Here is a 24,379-nt window from a genome sequence, read left to right as displayed (position 1 = left end):
CTTTCCAACTTGTTCAGCTACATGCAATAAATCCTGCATTTCCTTGTTTTCTGCACATTCAGAGTTTAACAACATTTTCTGTTTAAGCAATGTCATGACATGTTGCTGATATCTGAGCATATGAAACTGACAGTTTAAGGCCCTTATAGCCAAGGTAGCAGTTGTGCAAACCTTTTTTCCCCATCTATCCAATGCCCTAGAATCTGTCAGAGGGGGTAGGTTTTTTGCTGCAGAAGCCCTAACTCCTTTGGGACCCTGTGAAATAGTTTCTGGGTTTGCAGAAGGGTTTTTAAAAAGGAATTTATGAGAGTCAGGAACCCTGTAATACCGGTCAGGCTTAACAGGAGCTGGAGGTAGGGAGTCAGAGGTAAGACTAGACTCCGAAAACACATCGTCTACAATGTCTAACAGGTGGAATGGCTAGAGGCCTGTGTTGGGGTAGTAAAAGGAAATCCCTGGGCCTATTTTTAGATTCTGAAAAATCTTGGCTCTCCCAGTGGAAATGCTCCTTCATGGTATACAAGGTTTCCCCAAAAGAATCGTCCTCTGGAGGAGAAGCTGAAGGTATAGATTCTTCAGCATCAGAATCCTCATGGGGGAAGAGAATATTCCTGATCAGAAGAGGAATCAGAAGAAATAGAAACCTGAGCTGAAGATTCATAGTCAGTTTCTTGCCTAGGCCTCTTATCAGGAGGGGGATGGGAACCCCTGATCAAGGTAATCAAGTCTTCGGCCATTTTGAGCATCTGTTTCTTGGGCATAGTGGCCTGTCCACGTGGCTCTTGAGTTTGTTCCTTTGCTTTAGAAGGTGCTTTAGTCTTTGCCTTTGAAGCTGAAGTTGGTTTAATGTAAAGATGTTTATGTCTGAAAACACCCTCAGAAGCCGGTGCCTTCTCAGCGGCTCCGGACCCATCTGAGGGAACATTATCCGAGGCTCCAATACCTTGAGTTTCCAGTGGCATGGCCGACTGCACGTGGGAGTTGGTAGCGGCCTGCAACTCTAAAGTAGTGGGCGTCAGGGGCTGCGGAAGCGCCTCACTGAGAACCAGTGACTGGCTTGGGAGAAGCTTCGTCGGTTTTGGACCTCGGTTGTTTAACTTTCTCTTTTTCTTTGCTTTTTTTGTGAACTCCAGTAGTCGGATGGCTATCCGATGACATTTCTGGATAATTAAACCGGCGTCCAAAATAGTTTAAAGCAAAATCATACAGACGCTTAATAGTGCGTTGGTTAAATCTAGCACAAAACTGACAACCACAAACGTTGTGATCAGGGCCTAGGCAGGGAATACAGTAAGAATTAAAGTCCTTATGAGGCATTTGCTTTCCACAAGAAATACAATTATTTACTCTTTCTGACATTGGTCTGGAGCAAGAAAAAAGTTTTCCCAACGGGGTACTTAGCTTTATTGAAGACTTCGTATCTGAAATTCGAACACGAAAATCTCAGGAGTCGGCCGACTGGCACTTGCGAATTGCTTCTGCTTCGGTCACTGCGCGGCAAGAAAGACTAAAGAAAATGGCGTCGGCTGCTTCATTTATACCCCGGACGACCTGACGTCAGGGAAGGGGCGACAGCAGCTGAAGCAGGACCCAAGACTTTGGAATTTAGGCCGACTGAGGGCAACCTGCCAGCAGGATTACCCAAATGCAATGACTGCAACAGTGAAACACGAAGAACATCAAGAACTTCACCCCTGGTTTGGTACCTATGTATCTAATGGACACAAGCAGCCTGTAAATGTCCATCTCCTGGGCCCCTGCTTGTAAATGTTTCATGTTCTAAGCCCCTGTTTACACTACCAAGGGTACCAGAACTTGTCAGAGATTCGGTGTAGATCAGAGAGTGTGTATTTACCTTTAAGAAGAATTTCAATGTAGCATATGCATATAAATGCTGAGCATGTGCAGGCAGCAGTGCCATCTTGAGAAAACAGCCAGAGTGTTAACATGTATGAGTGTGCTAGTCAGTTTATAAGTTGGATGGTGCAGTGGTGCAGCGGAAGCATTGTCATTTCACAGCAAGAGGTTTTCCGGTTCAATTGTCGGCTGGAGTGCCTTCTGTGCGGAGTCTGCATGTCCTCCCTGCATTCATGTGGGTTTCCTCTGGGTGCTCGTGTTTCCTCCCACATTTCAAAGACATGCATCTCGAGCATTTCTCCCCGGACCTCCGCTGAAAATTGGCTTCGTTCCAAGTCAGACTTTCCCGATTAACAAATGTTAAAATAAATAAAATAAAAAAAAATGATTTACGTTTAAGTTGCAAAGCCTCATTTCTGATGTGTTTATGTGTAATAAAGCTGCTTGAAGAGAACCCACAAATGTTTGTCTGTTTTACCCTGACCAGACAAGCAACATGGTGTCAGTACTGGGATTAGAAGAGCTACTTCTACAAGCCATGAGGTGCAGAGCTGAATTTGAAGGCAGACCAAGCAGGTTGAGTGAAATGGAGCTTGGAGAAATGATAAAGGGCCAGAAATGAAGAAAACTGCACAAATGATTTACATGGAAAAAAAAATTAAATGGTGCATTTATAAGGCACAAAATGCATCATTAATCAAACGACTACCACAGAAACATATTAAGCAAATGAAAGGCACAAACCACATTATTAATTAAAATGTTCAAAACACCATATTTGATAAAACTAGCAAAACTATTCATACAGGGCTCAGAATTACCTTTGGTTTGCATAATGATCATGTTTAAAGTAAAATAGGCATAAGAAAAGTATAATGAGCATGATAAGAGATTAAAAAGGTGCAATAAAAGAGCAAAATAAGCTTAAAAAGCAAGGCAATTGCATGTTTTTTAGTAAAAGATCATGTTTGAGCACAAATTACTATTTTGCATTGACCGAGGCCAGTCAAAGCATAACTAGAGTTGTTCGAAGTATCTCAGAGTTTGCAAAGTGTTTGCAGAGTGTATGCTTTATTATGCTGCAATTATTTCAAAGAGTTTGCTGGGTGCAAAGCACAGTTATATTGCAAGGTGCAGTCAAAGTACAGCCATTTCAAAAAGTTTCTTGTGTTGTATGCATTTATTCAGAGAAAGCCGCCATTTCAGTGTTTCTTACACTATGCATAGTTATTTCACAAAGTTCAGCCATTTTGAAAGGTTTGTGTTCTGTGTATAATTTATTTGCAAAGTGCATTCCATCTCTAAGTGTTTCTTACTCTGAGCTTTTTCTGCTGTGTACCGTTTATTCGCAAAGTACAGTTATTTCAAAGTATTTCTTACACTGATTATTTATTATTTATTTATTTAAATTTGTTGACCGGGAGTGTCCGACTGGACGTGGGTCCATTTTCAGCGGAGGCCCGGGGAGAAAAGCTCCACAGTAAAATAAACAGACAGTAGTTACATTGGATTACATAGCGATTAACAATTTGACATAGAAATTACTTACAACATATTTACAGATGAAGAACATAGTACATCAGTAGACAACTAGAATCTTTATCTGTGAAGTACATAACAGACATTAACAAATGTAACAATGAGAAGTTCCTGCTGTATAATAAGTACTAGGCTTATGAGCATCTGAGCTTGCTATAATCAAGGTAGTTAGCGGAGTGGAAAGAAAGGTAGTAGTTGGATGGGGTGGATGATATTAGAGTGGGAGTTGCAAGGGCATAGCCAGCATGTATTTAGGTGTGCTTTTAATAAAGTTTTGAAGTTGGTGCATGATGGTACAGAGGTAATTGTGGGTGGGAGTGAGTTCCATAATTTGGCTATGACTCAAGAGAATAGTGCTTCACCAGCAGAGTTATTGGCTTTAGTGATCTGCAAGTGTTTTTTGTTGCTGGATCTTAGTGGTCTGGTGGTGCGATAGGGTTGGAGTAGATTCTGGAGGGATGGGACATTTAGTGGATGGTTTACTAGTTTGTGGGCGAGTGAGAGTTGATACCACTGAAGGAGGTGAGGGAGTTCAAGCCAGCCCAGTTCAGCAAGTGAGAGACAGTGGTGACTACGGTAGGATGCTCCTGTGGCGAATTTTGCATTTTTGTTGTAGCAGGTCTCTAGCTTGTTTAGATCACATTGCTTTAGGTTGGTATATACTGGAGAGGCATAAAGTAGGGTGGAGATAAGGTGGGAATTTGCTATTGAAATCTTTGCTGCTTTGGTGAGAAATTGTTTATTTCTGTATAATGCTCCTAGCTTTTTGTGGACTTTTTTTATGGTCATGGATATGTGAATGTCAAATTTTAGTTTATTGTCTATTTCCACTCCTAGCAATTTGGTGTGTTCAGTTGGGTATATAGTGGTGGTGTTGTCTTTTGCTGTGATGTTAAAGTGAGAGTTGTTTTGAGTATGTTTGGTGGGTTGGAAGAGGAGTAGTTTAGTTTTGTTTGGGTTGAGTATTAATTGGGCATCGGATAACCATGTTTCAACATAGGAAAAGGCTTCCTGTGTGACTTTTTGCAGTTTGGGTAGGGACTGGGCTGAGCAGATGATGGTCGAGTCATCTGCGTATTGGATGAGTGTGCCATGTTTGGTGGCAGAGGCTAAATTATTGGTGTAAACAGAGAAGAGTAGGGGTCCAAGGATGGATCCTTGGGGAACCCCTATGGAGACAGGTAGTTGGGGAGATATGTCATTCTGCCATACAACGGATTGTTGGCAGTCAGACAGGTAACTCTGAAACCAGTTGGTGACTGATTGTGAGAAGGATAGGTTATTGAGGACAGAGATAAGTTGTCTGTGTGGGACCATGTCAAATGCTTTAGATAGGTCTAGGAAAGTAGCAGAGGAGAGATAGCCATTGTTTTTATGCTGAAGGATAGTGTTAGTAAAGGACAGTAAGGCAGTGGTGGTGCTATGGTTTGGTCGGAAACCATGCTGAGTACTGGAAAGGAGGTTGTTAGTAAGGAGGTAGTCTGAGACCTGAGAGTGTATGCATCTCTCTAGTATTTTGGAGAGTGGAGAGAGAATAGCTATGGGGTGGTTAGTTCGGCAGAGGGTCCGCCTTTGTGGAGGGGAATTATATGTGAAACTTTCCACAATGTGGGAACATAACTTTCTGACAGAGATCGGTTAATCAAGATGGATACTGGGTAGGCCAGAGCATCAGCTGCGATTTGTAGGTATTCACTTGGGAGGTTGTCTGCTGCTAATTTGGTGGGTTTAAGTTTAGTTAAGAGTTTTTTATGTTGGAGGTAGGTACAGGAGAAAAAGAAGGCAGTGGGGAGATTACTAGTTGAAGGTGTGGGTTGGAGGGGAGGGGGATTGTGTTGTTTAGCTAGTGATAGTATGGTTTGGGTGAAGTGTGTGTTGAATGAGGTAGCAATATTTTCTGAGGAGTGAGGGATGTTAGGAGGAGGGATACTGACTTTACCCGGGTGGAGGATGGAGTTTATGGAGGACCAGAATTGTTTGGGGCTGTGTTGTGAGGATTCTAGGGCAGACTGGTAGTATTGGAATTTGTCCTGTTTATTACTTTCAATGAGTGGTTTCTTAAAGTACAGTGTTTTCAAAGTGTTCTTGTGCTACGGAGACTTATTTGTCAAAATGCAGTTATTTCAAAAAGTTTGTTGTGCTATTGGGCATAATTACAAGTACTGACAAAATTCTGGCATATGTATGTGTGTGTGTGTGTGTGTGTGTGTGTGTGTGTGTATGTTCGTACATAGTTTCAAGCACCTTCACTACTGTGTGTCTATATGGCAGAGGCATTTCGTACACCAAGCCCACTTGTGTTTGATCATAACATAGCAGAGAAAGTACAGTTTTGTACCTACCACAAATGTAGATGTCCGATAGGTATGCAACTGCAGTCCTGACATATGGGTTGTCCTGCCTCAGGCAGCCCTTCGGTCGGCCGGATTCCAAAGTCTGGGTCTGGCGTCGGTTGATGTCGCCTCCTCCCCGACGTCAGAGCGGCTGGGGTATAAAAGCATCAGCCAACGCCATCTTCAGTGTTTCTTGCCCCAGATGCCAGGTGCCCTCCAAGGAAGGTTAAATTTAGTGAATGGATAAAAATTCCAGACATGCAAAAACAGTAATAAACAGATACACCATAACAGATATCCCCAGCTAAATTGAAAAGGGGAAGTGGACCCTAAAAAAGAGAATTACAGAGGGGTAGGAGGGAGGGAAAACCTGACTGCAGTTGCATATCTATCGGACACCTACATTTATGGTAGGTACAAAACTGTACTATGTCCTTCAAGAATGCAACTGCAGTCCTGACATATGGGTTGAATACCATAGCCAAGCTGGGGGTGGTAGGATCTAAGAAAGGGATGGTGTAGCTAAAATGCCCTGCAGGACTGCTGAAGCAAAGCCTGCTCGGGATCTGGAGTATAAAGGCAGGTTGTAGTGTTTGGTAAATGTATGCATGGAGCTCCATGTAGCAGCCTCTAGAATGTCCTTTGTAGCCACTCCTCTTAGAAAGGCTGTGGATGTGGCTATAGCTCTGGTGGAGTGTGGCCTAATATTGGCTGGCACACCTTTTCCATGGAAAGAGTAACAGAATCTGATGGTGTCCAATCCATTTTGAAACTGTTTGTTTGGAGATCGCCTTTCCTTGCACTCCAGCAGCATAAGCTACAAACAGCTGGTCAGACTTTCTGGTGGTCTTTGTTCTGTCCAAGTAGTAGCGTAGTTGTCTGTGTATGTCCAAAGTGTGCAGCAGATTTTCCCCCCTATTTTGAGGATTGGGAAAGAAAGTAGACAGGTGAATTGCTTGATTTAGAGACACCCTGGATATCACTTTTGGCATGAATGAAGGATTGGTTCTTAGAGAAACTCTGTCCTGATGAAAAATGAGAAAGGGGGGTACTGCCATGAGGGCCTGTATCTCCGAGACTCTTCTTGCTGAGGTAACTGCCAACAGGAAAACTGTTTTCCAGGAGAGAAATTGCATTTCTGAAGATGCTGCTGGTTCAAAAGGAGGAAGGGTTAATTTTTCCAAGACGAAATTGAGGTCCCATGCAGGTACTGGTGGTTTTCTGGGAGGTTTGATATTCTTTATCCCTCTTAGAAACTGTCTTAGCAAGGGATGTGAAAACACAGGTGGGTCACAGTTGTATTTTGCTGAGATTGCTGAAGCGTGAATTTTTATGGAAGAATACGAGAGGCCACTATGAAACATTTCTGCCAAGTATTCTAATATCTGAGGTATGCTCATTACTGATGCATCCTGACAATTGTTGGCAGTCCAGATGATGAATCTCTTCCACTTGGCTGAATAGGTTTTTCTGGTGGAAGGTCTGCGCGCTTCCAGTAAAATTTCTTGTACTTTTTTGGAAAGAGAGATATGGGTGAAAGTCATGGAACCCTCCAAGCTGTCAGCTGTAATGTTTGCAGGTTTTGATGAACAGTCCTGTAATTGTGCTGAGTTAGAAGCAGAGGCCATTGAGGCAAGGGCCACGGCTTGGTGTGAGTTATGCTCAGTAGCAATGGATACCAGTGCTGCCTTGGCCAGTCTGGCGCTATCAAAATTCCTTTTGGTTGCTCTGCTTTGATCTTCAGTAACACCTTGGTCAGTAATGGTAGAGGAGGGAATGCATAAATTGTTAGGGAATTCCAGCTGAAGGAGAGAGCATCCGTTCTCCAGGCTAGAGGATGGTGCGTCCTTGAACAGAACTTCTCCAGGTGATGATTGAGGTGAGAAGCAAAGAGATCTATGTCCGGTCTTCCCCATGCACTTGTTATTTGTGAGAAAATGTGTGGATGCAGCATCCATTCGATGCGGATCCAAGAAATTTCTGCTCAGCCTGTCCGCCAGAACATTGTCCTTGCCTGGAACAAACTGGGATTGCAAGTGGATGTTCAGATTCAGGGACTTTTCCCAAAGAGTCATTGTTAGTCTGCAGAGGGGGTAAGAGTGAGTGCCTCCTGCTTGTTTATATACCACATGACAGTGGTGTTGTCTGTCCTTATTAGCAGATGACCTTGTTGAAGGGATTTCAAGGCCTCGATTGCATGTATGACTGCCAACATCTCTTTTGATTTATGTGCAGATGCATTTCCTGGGAGTCCATTGCCCTTGAATGCATCTGCCCTCCATGTGCGCCCCCCCATCCATGATCTGAGGCGTCTGTTGTAATGGTTTGACTTGCTAGAGGTTTGTTGAAAGACATGCCTTTGTTTAAATGACTTGCTTGAGCCCACCACAAAAATTCCCTTTGCAGGCATGGAATGAGTGGTAGTACGTCTTCTAGATTGTGGCTGTGTTGAGACCATAAGCTTTTTAGGTACCATTGTAGCTTTCTCATGTGTAGCCTTGCCAGAGGTACCAGAAGAATGCAAGATGCCATGAACCCCAGGGCCTGCAGGATTTTCCTTGCGGTCAGCTGGGTGAGCTTTGCTAGGCTTTTGAAGTAATCTGGTAAATGTTCTTGTTTCTCCTCTGTGAGGAAAGCCATTTGTGATTGTGTGTCCAATTTGGCTCCTAGAAAAATAATCTGTTGGGATGGCAGTAGTCTTGATTTTTGAATGTTGACTGTGTATCCCAAAGCCTGTAGTAGTTGAATGACATAGTCCAAGTTTCTTATCAAGGTTTGCTTGCTGTCTGCTTGTATAAGGCAGTCGTCCAGGTAAGGGTATATTTGAATCCCCTGGAGCCTGCAATGTGCAACTACTGATGCCAGGCATTTCGTGAATACTCTGGGCGCAGTAGATAAGCCAAACGGCAATGCTGAGAATTGATAATGCTCTGACCCTGCAAGAAATCTGAGGTATCTTCTGCAACTGTGTCTGATTGGGACATGCAGGTATGCCTCCTTGAGGTCCAGAGTAACCAGCCAAGACCCGTTGCCCAGCATGGGAATGGGTTGCTGTAAAGTCAGCATTTTGAATTTTGGCACAATGAGAAAAGTGTTTAGAGCGGACAAGTCCAGTATAGGTATCCATTGCTTTTCTTTTCTTGGAACAAGGAACAGTCTTGAATAGAATCCCTGGCCTTGTTCCTGAGGAGGAACCTTTTCTATTGCTTTTATTTGTAACAGCTTTGAAACTTGTATGAGTGCCTCTGCCCTTTGATTTTGTGGCAGATTTGGCATGCCTTGTCTAGTTGGTAAGGTATGGAAGTGGAACCTGTAACCTTTGTCTACTAAGTCCAGAATCCATTTGTCCTTGGTTAAAATGTGCCAGTTCTTTGAGAATAAGGATAATTTTCCGCCTAGAGGTGCTTCTCTTTGAGCCTTGGTCGGTGGAGTGAAAGTCAAGTCATTGTGATTGTCCCTGTGGTGCAGCTGAACTCCCTGCGCCACTTCTCTGATTTGGTGGTTGCCATTGGCGGCCCCTGTAGGAGCCTCAGTATTGCCCTCTACCTCGAGCACGCCTGTTTTTTCCCCCTTTGAAACTTGTCAGTGTCTGGAAAGGACCAATTCTTTGAAGGCCAATTCCTGCTGAATCTGGGTGGCTGAACCTGGAGGAAATCCTTGACTGTCTGTACTGATTTAGCCTTTTCCTCAATAGACTTCAACACATCCTGTGCATTAGCACCAAAAAGCTTCTGTTTTTCCAGAGGTGCATCTAGGAGCTTTACTTTAACATGGTCTGGCAGTGGCTGTTCTTTCAGCCAAGTATGTCTATGTATAACGGCCCCTGTCATAGCTGCCCTACATGAAGCTTCCAATGCATCACAACCACACTGAAGAAAATGAATGCTAACCTGCTGAGTGTTATGAACCTAATCCTGCAATGCCTTTCTATCTATAGGCTCAGGAGAGGCTAACTTTTTCTGCAAATCATCCATCAAGTAATCCTGGTACTGAAACATATGAAAAAGACAGTTAAGTGACCTCATGGCAAGGGTGGAAGAGGTATAAACTTTTTTTGCCCCATCTCTTCAGGGACCTTGATTCCCTGTCTGCGGGCAAAGGGCTTTTGGCCGAGGAAATAGCCACTCCTTTGGGCCCCTGAGAAATAGTTTCTAGATCCACAGAGTGGGCCTTAAAGAGATGCTTATGCGTTTCAGGAACCCTGTAATATCTCTCTGGCTTGACAGGAGCAGGAGGGAGAGAATCAGGGGAAGCACTGGAGTTTGAGTACACATCATCCAATACATCTAACACTGGGGGAATAGCTAAAGGTCTGTGCTGGGGTAACTTGAGGAAGGTACGTAGCCTTTTCCTGGAGTCAGAAAATTCCTGACCCTGCCACTGAAAATGTTCTCTCATAGAGTGGAGAACTTCTCCGAAAGAAATATCCTCTGGAGGAGAGGCAGAAGGAATTGATTCCTCAGCATCAGAGTCCTCGTAGGCCTGGAAGGATTCTTCCTGGGTATCTGAATGCTCTGAATCTCTAGAGGCTTCATCCGAAGAGAGGTTATCTGTCTGCTCAGTCCTAGGCCTTTTATCTGCAGGAGGCTGAGAACCTCTGTCTGGATGCGACTGAGAACCTCTGATTACAGAGATTAGATCTGCAGCTAGGGTCATGATCTGTTTATCAGAAGAGGGGCCCTGGGAAAAAGTTTTAGGAGGATGGGCCTTAGCCTGGCTGGCGGCCTTAGCACTTGTGAAGGCCTTGATTGACATGGAGACCAGAGGCCTAGCTGCCCCACGTGCAGGAGTGACTTTATCCACAGGTATGGTGTCAGGTAAATCCTGAGCTTCGGTTTCGGGAGGAAAATCAACAACCGGCACCGGGGAAACCTCCGGGACCGAAGTACGCAGTAAAGCGGTGTCGTCAGCCTGGAGCGGTGGAATTACCACCTCCGAAGAGACCGATGCACTCGCGGAAGGCTTAGGCGTGGTATCGGTGGACGACGCGGGCCGAGGATGTCGGTCCCGGTCCTTGCATTTTTTGGAAATATGTGCTGTCGGTTGTTCCGACGGCATGATATAAGCGTAATTTTCGCCAAAAAAGTCTTCGGCAAATTCTGCCCGGCGCCTGAGTGTGCGCTTATTAAAGCGAGCACAGGCAGCACAGGCCGAGACGTCGTGGTCTGGGCCCAGGCAGGGAAGGCAGTAAGAATGGAAGTCCTTATGAGGTATTTGTTTACCACAAGACAAACAATTATTAACTTTTTCAATTTTTTCTGACATCGGCTGAGGCAAGAAAAATGTTCCCCAACGGGGTACTTAGCTTTTTGATGACTTCGGTAACTGAAAACACAGGAGCTGACCGACCGGCACTTGCGAACTGCTTTTGCTTCGGGCACCGCGCGGCAAGAAAGACTGAAGAAGATGGCGTCGGCTGATGCTTTTATACCCCAGCCGCTCTGACGTCGGGGAGGAGGCGACATCAGCCGACGCCGAACCCAGACTTTGGAATCCGGCCGACCGAAGGGCTGCCTGAGGCAGGACAACCCATATGTCAGGACTGCAGTTGCATTCTTGAAGGACATCTGGAGAGTACTCAAGCATGAATACGATATTTTCATACAAGCAGCTTTTTCTGACAAAGATGCACCTACAAGGGCATTCATTTTGCTTAAATTAGCTAGGTCAGAATCCATTGAAAGACAGTATTTATTTGTGTATGCACCAGAGGTATGCGCAGAAGAGGGGGCAAACCGTCATATTGTGGTACTAGGGGCAAACCGTTATATTGTGGTACCGGTTGAATCCAGGGAGGACCCTGAGTGCTTATAACATAAATTTAGAGAAATGTGCAACCCCCAGACAAATATTACATTAGAGAGGCGCTTACTTTACACAAAAGATCAAATGTCAGGTGAAACTTCTGCTGCTTATTTCACTGACTTGAGAAATAAAGCAAAAACGTGCAGATTTGTCAACTTGAAAGATGAGTTAAAGGACAGGCTTGTGTGTGGTATTAACAGTGCCGCAGTGAGAAAGGTTTTGCTTTGTGATAGTGATTTAATGTTAAGCAAAGCCACAGAGGTTTGTCAAATCCATGAGCTTACAGGAAGGCACACAAGTATGCTTGCAAGTGATAAGCGCATGGTTTCAGCAGCCTCTAGAGCAAATGTAGACATCATCCAACACATGGCAAACAGAAGCAGGCCTAAGCACATGCCAGCAGCAACCCCTGTGGGTGTGGCAGGGAAAACCCATAGCTTTCTAACAAGTTCCAAGACTAGCTTAGTAAAAAGGCATGCTCAGTACAGTATAAGAGTGAGTCAGCAAACCCAAGTTAAGTCTTATTTTTAACCGTCGTAATTTGGTGAGCAACTTAATTTGGCCAATTGTGCGAAGCTTATTGCTTATGAAGGTGAAGAGATTCAAACCAAAGGCTCAGTAGTGCTTTCATGCTATTCAGCTGGGAATAGTTACAGCTTGCAATTTTATGTAGTCTGAAGACCGGTGCTGTCATTATTAGGTCTAAGCAGCAGTTTAAAAATGAAACTGCTTTCTTTTACCAAAGAAGTCCATCATGTAAGAACGTATCCCAGTTCCAGCTTTACTGATACTATTTTCTCTCAGAATATGCTGTTGTTTTCGATGACAAGCCAGGCAAACTTCCAGTTGTGTACTCTATGAAAGTAGACCCAGAGGCCAGTCCAATGGTCAGACTAGCATGAAGACTTCCAATAGCTATGTAGGACAAAGTAAAGGTCCAGTTAGACAAAATGATGCAGCAAGGTGCGATTTGTCCAGTCACAGAACCAACTGAGTGGATGTCATGCATGACAGCTACTCATGAGAAAAATTCAGATGAAATCAGAATATGCATTGACCCAAGAGACTTAAAGCATTAAAAAGACAGCATCCTATGCGAACAGTCGAGGGTGCAATGGAGCAAATTTTTTTCAGGCTACTCACATGCAATAGTTGATGATTTAGTGGTTGGAGGTGACGGTGAAGCAGAGCATGACAGAAACCTCAGGAAAGTTCTGGACAGAGTGCATGAAGTGAACTTTAAGCTCAATGCTCTGAAGTGCAAATACAGACTACCAGAAGTTACTTATGTAGGTCATTTATTTACCAGTACAGGTGTACAACCAGATCCTTCTAAGCAAGCAGCCATTCTTGAGATGCCTGCTCCAGACAATGTCCAAGCCCTACAGCGTTTTCTTGGTATGGTTAACTATTTGGGCAAATTTATCCCTGACTTTAGTGAGTTATCAGCAACTTTATTTATTTATTTACTTCTTGACATTTGTTAACCGGGTTTGTCCAACTGGGCTTGTGGCCCATTTTCAGTGGAGACCTGAGGAGAAAAGCTCCAGTAGTGCATTTTAAACAAGTACAATTTTAAACAATATTGATAGAATAGCAGTTATAGCAAAAAGATTCACATATGTTGGGTTACATGCATAAAGTTAAAGTTGCATTAAAAAGAAGCTAAGTAACAATTTTACATTGACATTGTTTAACAGGTCAACAATAAAAACATTTTTGTTTGTATACTATGCATTTGCATAATTTTAGACATACTGGAGGGAGAGAGAGGTGTAATGCGGTACTAAGTATGGTCTTTTTGAGGGTACATAAAGGGAAGGAAGACTAGGTAGGGTCATGGCAAGGGCAGGTTCTGGAATTGATAAAATAAGCTTTATAGTTCATTTTTAAAGTGAGAGGTGTGGGAGACTGAGCGTAAGTCAAGGGGAAGTTTGTTCCAAGCATGGGCAAGAAGTGTTAGTACAGTAGTTTGCCTGCTGACCTTTCTGGGTGGTAGATATCAAGTAATTGTTGGTTAGAAGTACGGAGGGTCCGGGATGGGATGTAAATGGAGACCAAGGAAGATAGAGATGGACAGAAGGAGGGTTTATAAAGAATGGAGTGTAGCATATGAAACTGTTAACATAGCAGAAATTGGGGACTTACGAGAGCTGACACTCAAAAATGTTGCATGGTCATGGTTAGAACACCAGAGAGCATTTGATGACCTCAAACAGCAAATTGCTAACATGCCTACATTAAGGTACTACGATGTTCACAAACCAGCAGTTCTTTCCTGTGATGCTTCAAAGTTCAGTCTTGGTGCAATTATTCTTCAAGAGGGCAAACCTGTTCCCTATGCATCTAGAACTCTTATCCAAACTGAGATGCAGTATGCTCAAATTGAGAAGGAACCTTAAGCAATTGTGTGCACATGTTCGAAGTTCCATGATTACATTTATGGCCAAGCTACTCGACAAACTGACCATCAACCTCTAGTCACTATTTTAAAGAAGCCTATACATTCCGCTCCAGCAAGACTACAAAGAATGATGCTCAAACTGCAAAAGTATAATTTCAAAATGGTCTACACAAAGGGTAAACTTCTTTATCTGGTTGATACCTTATTCAGATCACCCAGAAATACTACAGAACAGCTTGATGCAGAGAGTTTAGACTTTGATGTCATGAAGGTGAGTAATTTTTCTACCACAAGACTTGATGAGCTAAGAGATCATGCAAAGAATGATCCAATTTTTGCAAAAGCTCAACCACTTTGTCAATGTATGATGGCCGTCAAAACAATCTTGTGTACCCCCAGAAGTACAACCTTACTTTCCACACACAGATGAGATGTTGATGGAAGATGGTAACATTTTCAAAGGTCCAAAAGTTGTTATTCCTACTACTATACAGCAAGAATACGTTCAGATTTTACAATGTGATCACCCAGGTTCTGATTCTACCAAATGAAGGTCGAGAGTATTTTGGCCTTCTCTAGCAAAAGACATTGATAAAGTGCTTTCTTCTTGTTCAGTGTGCAACAGTACTAAACCGCATTTGCAAAAAGAGCCACTTCAGCTAAGCCAAATTCCTGAACTACCTTGATCATCAGTAGGAACTGACATATTTGAGTGGAACAGTCAACATTACTTAGTTTTGGTAGACTCTTATTCGAACTGGTTTGAAATCGATTTGCTACCTAACCTAATGTCCAGTGCTGTTACTACTAAGATGAAACATCATTTGTCAGTCCAATGTAGTCCACACACAGAGTTATTTCTGACAATGGTTCTCAGTTTACCAGTCAATCGTTTCAGAAATTTGCAAAACAGTGGGACTTATCCATGTTACTAGCAGTCCTGAATTTCCTTAGTCAAACGGCCTTGCTGAACGTGTAGTTTAGAGTGCAAAGCAATTACTGCAGAGGACAAAGTGTGGCAATACCAATATCTTCTTGAAATTACTCAATCTCACAAATAAACCCTGTGCCAATCAACTTGTCTCGCCTGCTCAAAGACTTCTTCTATCTAGGCAAACCAGAACAACCTTGCCTATCAGTTCTAGTTTGTTGGTGCCTAATGTTAAAAACAACAGAGCAATCAAAGCCCAACTTTTTAAGAAGTGTTCTTCTCAGAAGTCCAGCTATGACAAAACGAGCAGATTTCTTCATCAGTTGAAAGGAGGAGAGACAGTCAGGATGCAATCGGCGAAAGGCCTTGGTTGAATTGGTCAAGTGAGAGAGGTATTTGTACCAAGCAGAGATCCTACTTAGTGGAATCTGAGGGTATAGAGCACAGGAGAAACCTCAGATATCATCTTGTATCAGAAAGAATATCACAGCATCGTACCTATGATGTAGACTCTAGATCTCAGAGCAACCCTGATTATGTTCATACCGAAGAACATTTCACAGTACCCATTCCCGTTCCTGATAATGTCCCAGATATCCTCAAAGTTGAATACTCCTTGAAGACAGTTTCCCCGTTGCTAGATCCAGTTCTGACTTATGTTACATAATCAGGTCATATTTACAGACCTAGTGTAAAATACACAGCAACTTGGACACAATTGTTTTATGTGTGTCTAATTTTGTATGAATGCATGTCAAATAATTAGTTCTAACTATACATTAGTGTTGAGTTTAATAAGAAACAAATACCGTTTGCTTAAATACCTTACCAGAAAGTAAGTACTTTTATTTTAATTATGCACTGCATTTTATTTTATTTTATAAATTTGTTAAACAAGCCAGGCCACTAGACACAACAGTCCCTTTTCAGAGGCAACCTGGAAGCACTGTCTGTGCAAATGACTTGCACAAATTCACACAGCAAGCAAATGGATGTGGAAGGAATCAAACCCTGTACCCTTGCCTAAAGAAAGTAGATCAATAATAGCACAGAGCCTTACTACGCTTAGCTAACTGCGAGACAGAGATGGAGGGCACACAAGTTTTAATAATGTGTTCCTATGGTGGATTGAAAAAATAATGCCTACTCTGTAATTTGATTACTTCAAGAACAGAGAGAATCTGAAGATAAAATATGTACAAAAAAAAATGAAAAAAAAAGCTGAGTCACTATGTCCTTGAACGGAGATGACCTGTCTCAAATAAGACAGGAATTCATCAAGTGCGATGAGAAACAGTTTCCTGCTCCATTATAATTCAATTTGACCTTAAATAGAACTGACAGTTACAGAAGAGAGACGACTTCTAGTTAAAGAACTAAAGGGGAAAAAATGACTGCAATCTGGGCTATACAATTATGTTTGCTTCATATCCAAATGTGTACATCTAAAGCCTGACAAAAAGCAGAGATATTTGAACACAGACTGAAAACTAAAAACTTTTCACAAGAGTTCTTATTTTCTATGGTAGCTGTTGAATATAAACATTTCTGTCAGAAAAAAAATGGATAGCAACGTATTTGAACTTAGAATCAAATACGCCTTCAAAATGACAACACAGTAAAATCATATCCATTCGGGCAAAAGCAGCTGGTGAAACAGAATTAGAGTCAGATGGTCAAGTGATCTGGGTACAAAGCAGTAAGCAAAATTATGAAGCCACTGCCCTGGAGAGACATATCCGTAAGAACTCAAGAATCAGACCTTAAGCAGACCATGAGAGTCTTATCACAGCTTGTCTCCAGCAACATGAGAGGCACTGTGGACAAGCATAGGAAACCCCAGTGCAATTCCTACTGACCAACTGGCTGCAAAGTAACCATCTTATGGAACAGAAAATGACTGCTAAGAAGATAAACACTACTAATGTATTAGACCTCTAAGAGAAGTGAGAACTGGGACTCCAGATCGCTTACTTTGCACTAGTTTGCCTTTTACCAAATGCTGTATTTGATTCTGTATTACAGAGACATGGCTAAAGCCCTCAACTCTGGACCAGGAGATTACCCCTCCTGGATATAATATCTTGAGACTTGACCGTAAATCCAAAAAGGGTGGAGGTGTAGCCATTCTGTATAAATCTGAACTCCAAGTTTCACCCTTTAATGTGCTCCCACCATCAGATATCAGTTCTGAAACTCTTAGTGCTAAATTTCAAATCAACAACTCCAAATCCATCTATCTAATTTGCACACATCTCCCCCCTGGAAATAATATCAACACTCTTGAAAACTTACTTAGTTACCTCACTACCCGCCTACCTCAGGAAACCATTGTATTAGGTGATTTTAATATAGACTGGGCTTCCTGCAGCTCCCTTAATCCTCCCAATCATATAAATCTTTATGGATTCTCACAAATTATAACCACTCCTACTAGCATCCATAAGCCTGGCAGTAAGGAAACCACCCTAGACTGGATCCTTAACAGCAGCCACCTAAATACTTATAAACCAGGAACCCTTCCTGACGATATTAGTGACCACATGCTAACCTATATTATTAAACAAAGAATCCATAGCCCAACTACTAATAATTTTAAAACCTCACGTTCCAAAAGATTTTTTAAGCCGGAGAGCTTCCAAAATGAAGTGAAAGCTTGTGACTGGTCACCTATGTCTCATCTTCCACTTGATGATGCAGTGGCCTACTTTAATACTACATTCCTTCAGATCCTAGATTACCACGCTCCCTATCGTTCTTCCCGAATAAGGACCAAAATTGCCCCCTGGCTAACAAAACAAACTAGGCAAAATATCCTCCTCAGAAATGAAATTTGGGCCAAATGGAGAGTCTCTAAATGTCCATCAGATCACCTCTACTTTAAACAGTTAAGAAATGCCACCAAGAAAGATATTCTCAGAGACAAAAAAGACTATTACCTTCACCTCCAACAAATTCATCAGCAAAAACCACAAAAATTTTGGTCTGGCATAAACAAACTTCTTCAGCCAGGACACTCTAAAACTCCTGCCCCTACAGGATTCAACCAAAATAACTCTAACCAAATTCCTGATGCCTTTAACAACTACTTTACTGAAGCCACTCGAACCCTAGACAATACTTTACACCACCTATTATTACATCCCCATTAAATACCACAAAGACTCCATCTCCTACCTTTCAAATACAACCGGTACCTACATCACTCATTTGCAAACTCCTTCAAAAACTAAAACCATGCACCCCTTCTGCTGACTGTCTTCCAGCTGAATATCTGCAAATAGCAGCAAAAGCTATTGACTATCCGATCACCATCCTTATAAACAGAACAATTTTAGAAAGCAAAATCCCCCCCATTTGGAAAATATCCCATATCAACCCTCTACATAAAGGTGGGGCATCTACTGAACTCTTCAACTTTTGGCCTATTGCCTTACTGTCTTCCAATAGCTAAGATAATGGAAAAATGCATACACAGACAACTACTTGACCACCTTCTCTAAAACAATCTACTTGCCAACATGGTTTTAAGCCTTTCCATAGTACAACTGCCCTTCTATCCATCTCTGACTCCAGAAACAAAAATCGTAACAATAACACTTTTTCCTCTGATTTATTTATTGACCTTTCAAAAGCCTTTGATATGGTCAACCATAATATCCTTATAGACATTCTAAAAGCCCAATCTCGACTCACAAGCATTAAATTGGTTTAAATCCTATCTGGAAAACAGGCAACAAGCAGTATTGTGGGATAATAATCTTTCTACATCCCTTCCTGTGAACACTGGGGTACCCCAAGGCTCTATTTTAGGACCTCTACTCTTCTCATTGTTTATCAATGACCTACATACCAAAATTCCTCAGGCCACCTGCATGCAATATGCAGATGACTCTACTTTAATTTGTTCAGCCAGGTCCATAACCTCTCTCCAGTCCCTCACCCAAACAGTATTTAACAGTGTTGAAAATGGTTTATGCAACACTGCCTCCTCCTGAACCCTAAGAAAACAAAGTTATTGCTCTTTGCTACAACTCATAAGTCACCTCAACTGCACTTTACAATAACCTCTAACAATGCAACTAACATATCCCCAGACACTTCTACCCATCTACTAGGAGTAACAATTGATAATAACCTTAGTTCTGATGACCATATTAACTTTACTATAAAGTCAGTCAACAAAAAACTAGGCACTCTTTACAGAATCAAACCCTTCCTTTCCCCTACAGCCAGAATAAGTATTGCCCAGACCCACCTTATCTCTACCCTGTTCTATGCTTCAGCAATATATACCAATCTATCAAAAAATAACCTTACCAAACTCTCCACTAGTTACAACAACATAGCCAGATTTGGCACTGGCACCACCTTTAGAACTCACCACTGTCTTAACCTAAAACAACTAGGATGGCTAGAACTGCAGAACAAACTACTTTATCAACAAATTGTTATCACCCAAAAAAATCCTTTACCACCCTACAAATACCGCTATCCTCACTAACCTGATATCACCCTACAAAAATCGTGCTATACTACGCTCAGCTAATAAGCCTCTAGTTTCCACTATTAAATCAAATAACAAGGCTGGAGACTCACTTTTCACCAACACAACAGGGAAAATCTGGAACCAGCTTCCTACTGAACTTTCCTCCCTTGCTTCCACTATTCCTTTTAAAAAGCATCTGAAAGAATATCTTACAACTCACTGGCTGTGTCCCTGCTCTAACCCAGACTGATATCTCTCTCACCTCCTGCTCTCTCTAGATTTCTCTACTCTACTGTTTTTATCTCACCTATCTGTAGTACTAACAAAAAAAACTTTCTTAATTTTATGTTTTTTGTTCTCTGTATTTAATCTTAGCTTAAAACCTACTAAGTTACTCTGTAAAATGGACATATATACAGTTAGACTAGCCCAGTCAACAAATGTAAAATAATAAAATAAAATAATACTGTTAAATTGAGGACCTTTAAAACTTTGAGTGATGCTTTTTTGTCCATTTTTACAGATTATGTTTTTACAAAACACTACACAGAGAGTAAAGTGTCCAGTTTTGGCTTGAAGTGGCAAATTTCACTGTTCACTCAGTGTGACAGACAGCAACTAGAGAAATCATGTGAAACTTTAAAGCCAGTAATTGCTTTGGTATCTAGTACCATAAATTCATTTACAAGCCCTGAAAGGCCATGGCAGAGACTTGTCATCACTTCCTGCGGGTACTTCCTTCTTAGGACTGCTATACAAACATCGTAAGGGGTGGGCTAGAGGTGGTGACTCTGAGACTGAGCACATCCTCCATCTAGAAGCAAAAGGCTCTGCTATTTAGCTGCTGTGATGGGTCTAGCTTCCATGGAAACCAAGTTATTTTTACAATGAGAATCTGAGCACACCATAAAAATCATCTCCATAAGTTAAGCTCACTTCAGGAATCCCCTTATGATCATGTCTTACCCAACTCTGTCAATGTCCAGCAACATTTTTTTTATCTCATTGTTTCAAAAAAACACCAAAAAAATGAAAATTTGAGGAAAGAATGAAGTACAGAATACAAACATATACATGGCTGTCTTCTAAAGTGCGGAAAGGAATAACATTCGGTTGTGATGTTGGATGAAAGCACGGAGTACCAAAAATCTAGAAAAGATTATGACAGCTTCAACTGTAGGGTGGTGGCTTATAAAATAAAGTAAATGAAGGAACACAAAGATCAGAGGGTTACCACCATACCATGCTTGGAAAGGAAGTTGGAGCATCTAAGCAGCAATCTCATACTGGTGACTTACTGCTGCACATTGCAATAAAACAGCTAGAAGTTTTGGGAAGGGCAGCCAGGAATTAATTCAGAACTTGCAAAGAAATTATGGAAAAGGCATACAATTTCTGCCACTTTTTACATATTTGCTGAAATCATTATAGAAACAATCTGACAACCTAACAAGACTGCAATTCAAGTGAAGAAAGTTAACTCCATTAGACTGCTGTAAAACATCATAAGACAGTATTATGTCAACATTACTCATGCCAATACCTGTCTGTCGATGACAACGGGTAAACTAGATCCACTAACAGCTCTACTCATGGGCGCTACCACTGCCACTCTGGTAGGGGAGGGAGCAGATGATCGTTTTTTAGGTGGTAATGCAGGTGGGGGACTGCAAAATAGAAAGGTACAGAAGTTAAAATGCAGCTCTACATAGCCTATAAGCAAAGCACATTTTCTTTTCAGTTTCACAATTCTTATGTGAACACGAACTTAAATGAATGAAGATTATGTAAAATGCATTTGACACTCTTGGTCAACACTAAAAAGAATACTAGAAAGTGCCACTGCATATGGTAAATTCACTGCTAGAAAGTACCACTGCATATGGTAAATTCACTGCATTCATTGGCTTAGTTATCAGTTTGTACTTAATGCTCTACGTGAAATTTTCACCAGTCAAACTTAATTATAATGTGCTAATAAACTTCTATTCCCCAATACGAAAACAAATGCAAACACTTCATAACCTCAAACAGCAAATTTTCTGTAATTAGAAAAATGGAACAGCACATAAAATAGGTAACATAAAAAGACTGCACGAGTCATATTACATTCATATCATAAATCATCAAGTCATCAGAAAAAAATCACCCATTAGAAAAATACATAAAGTACTATCAATGTCAGAAATCACTAAAATCTATTACATCACACAAACAGCCCAAGCACAATTATTTATCAAGACTATCTGGACTCTGAATGGCATAGTGGAACAGTAGGTAGTGTTGTCGCCTCACAGTAAGAGGTTCTTTGGCTTGATTCTTGGCTGGGGTACATCCTGTGCTGAGTCTGCATGTCCTCCCTGTGTTTGCGTGGGTTTTGTACGGGTGCTCCAATTTCCTCCCACATTCCAAAAACATGAAGTAGGTGGACAGGACACAACTGAGTGTGTGTGTGTGTGTGTGTGTGTGTGTGTGTGTGTGTGTGTGTGTGGTGTGAAAAAAACTACTGCATCAGGGCTAGCCATCCGACGATGTAAACCTTGGCACTAGATTGTCGCTGGTGACATGACACCCCAACCCTATTTGCAAAAAACAGGAAAAGGAGGTTGTAGATGGATGGATTAGTTAAACTTTAAAATATGCTGCATGTTGGTATGGAGTAATCAATAGAAGTATTAAACCATCCATGGATCACTGACAGGAACTCTTGAAAAAGAGGCAATCTGTGATACCTCAGTTTACACAGCTTAACATCAGATGCAGTAATTGAGTGCGCACATCAATGGTATCCATTCTCCAACAGTAAAGTGGCTCCTTACGTCACAAACCTAAGCTAAATTCCCTTAACTCAAAATACTCGAATACATAAACAAATTTAAAATAATACCTGCTTCAGAAAACCCTTGAAATATGTACCTCTGACTTGTCAATCACTACCAACACAATGAAAGGACCTCTGAAATGTGTCCAATGAAGCTACACAGATTTGCAGTTTTTCATGAAAGACCTAGAATGAGGCAGCCAAGCAGAAAAAATGGAAGACAAGATTCCCCCATAAGACCAAGTGTTCACAGGAGACAAGGCAGCTACAATGTGCACATCAGTCACTAAGGCATTCCCAGTAGCTACAGTGTGCATATCAGTCACTAAGGTAGTCCCAGTAGCTACAGTGTGCACATCAGTCACTAAGGGACTCCCAGTAGCTACCATGTGCACATCAGTCACTAAGGGATTCCCAATAGCTACAGTGTGCATATCAGTCACTAAGGCAGTCCCAGTAGCTACAGTGTGCACATCAGTCACTAAGGCATTTCCCAGTAGCTACAGTGTGCACATCAGTCACTAAGGGATTCCCAATAGCTACAGTGTGCATATCAGTCACTAAGGCAGTCCCAGTAGCTACAGTGTGCATATCAGTCACTAAGGCATTTCCCAGTAGCTACAGTGTGCATATCAGTCACTAAGGCATTCCCAGTAGCTACAGTGTGCATATCAGTCACTAAGGTAGTCCCAGTAGCTACAGTGTGGACATCAGTCACTAAGGGACTCCCAGTAGCTACCATGTGCACATCAGTCACTAAGGGATTCCCAATAGCTACAGTGTGCACATCAGTCACTAAAGCATTCCCGGTAGCTACAGTGTGCACATCAGTCACTAAGGCATTTCCCAGTAGCTACGGTGTGCACATCAGTCACTAAGGCATTTCCCAGTACCTACAGTGTGCACATCAGTCACTAAGGCATTTGCAGTAGCTACAGTGTGCATATCAGTCACTAAGGCAGTCCCAAAGCACGCTGTACTCAACCATCCTTCTAGCCAACTGCAATCTAAAAGCACTAAGTGACTGAAAACACAATTCACACTTGATTTTGACAAAAATGTCAGCCCACTAACTTCCCTTCTCAATGTGGAGCAAACCAGACAAACAAAGCACTCATTTTGTGAAGACCAAGTCTTGGGTAAAAAGGAAATGTTTGTGTTCTTCCAACGTATGAGGCAAGTATCCTTGATCCTTTTTAGATATTATGTGATTTGAGGATACACTCACAGACTGCTTCAACTCTATGCCACTGCCATAAAATATATTAGCCCTTCAACTGTTTATCATGCATATGTCATCCAGCAAGTGATATGCAAGTATCGTAAACAAAGATTACTTTTCTTCTTTTCTCTTCTCTCAGAGGTTATTTACTTTTTAGAGTGGAAACTGTGTATTCTGTTCATTTATGTGTACACTGTTGGAAAGAAGAATTCATAGCAAGACAGACTGGGCAGATAAGAGAGAGGGATAGTAGCACAAGCTGTGTTGGTGATGCTGGTAAAGTTGCACACAAGAAGATGGAACTTAAGGATTCGTATGGTGTGTATTGATGAGTAAAATCTCAATATCCATGGCCAGGAAGTCTGGGTGGATGTGTAGAAGGTACTTATAACTGTAACAGCATGTGTTCTGCAGTGCAAAATGCTTAGCTAAGATTCTAAACTTTCTCTGTTGGTTAGGAGGGTATGGAGCCTCAAGTGTTTTGACAAAATACACACATGGGACCTTTAAGCATGTAAGGTGGTACCTTCCTGGAATTTAAGTCACAAGGAATAGGGTGATGATTTCTTAGTATAATACAAGTGACACACAACAGCGCAACTGAGTTATCCATGTAAATGTTGTGAATTGGCAACATGGGTGTTGGTATTAATTATGTTTGCAAAATACCTTTGCCATCCAGACCAGTTAAGGGAGTTTGAGAAATCCAGCTGTGGTAAAGCCCAAGACTGCCTAAGTCTGAACCTTAGTAAGACCTTCCATCTATTACACTCAGCAGGTGAACCCATCACTTATCACCTTGCCTCTATATGGTGACCTGCATAAAGAGACATCCCAGGGCACTACGGCACTGCAAATACAAACATAATTAACAACACAGCAATCTTCAGAAAAGGGTTTAAAATGAGGAATGACCAAAAGCTTCAGTGTGCCCCTATCCCTGAAAGATACTCAAATGCATTTTTAGGAGCAGAACAG

The 24,379-nt window shown here is 41.8% G+C and overlaps 1 protein-coding gene across 1 annotated transcript in view; it reads right to left on the bottom strand.

Annotated features, from left to right (window-relative positions):
• Window positions 1-24,379, bottom strand: part of RAPGEF1 (Rap guanine nucleotide exchange factor 1) — a 2,911,094-nt gene that overhangs the window by 1,714,842 nt on the left and 1,171,873 nt on the right. The window contains exon 7 of the mRNA XM_044058589.1: window positions 20,902-21,025. Coding sequence (XP_043914524.1) covers window positions 20,902-21,025 — 124 coding nt within the window. The remainder of the gene's footprint in view (window positions 1-20,901; window positions 21,026-24,379) is intronic.

This window comes from Protopterus annectens, chromosome 16.part0 (assembly GCF_019279795.1).
Source record: "Protopterus annectens isolate FY-2018-M chromosome 16.part0, PAN1.0, whole genome shotgun sequence".
NCBI classification, from domain to species: Eukaryota; Metazoa; Chordata; order Ceratodontiformes; family Protopteridae; genus Protopterus; species Protopterus annectens.
Note: the sequence above shows the minus strand (reverse complement) of the source record. Positions and strands in the feature narration are given on the sequence as shown.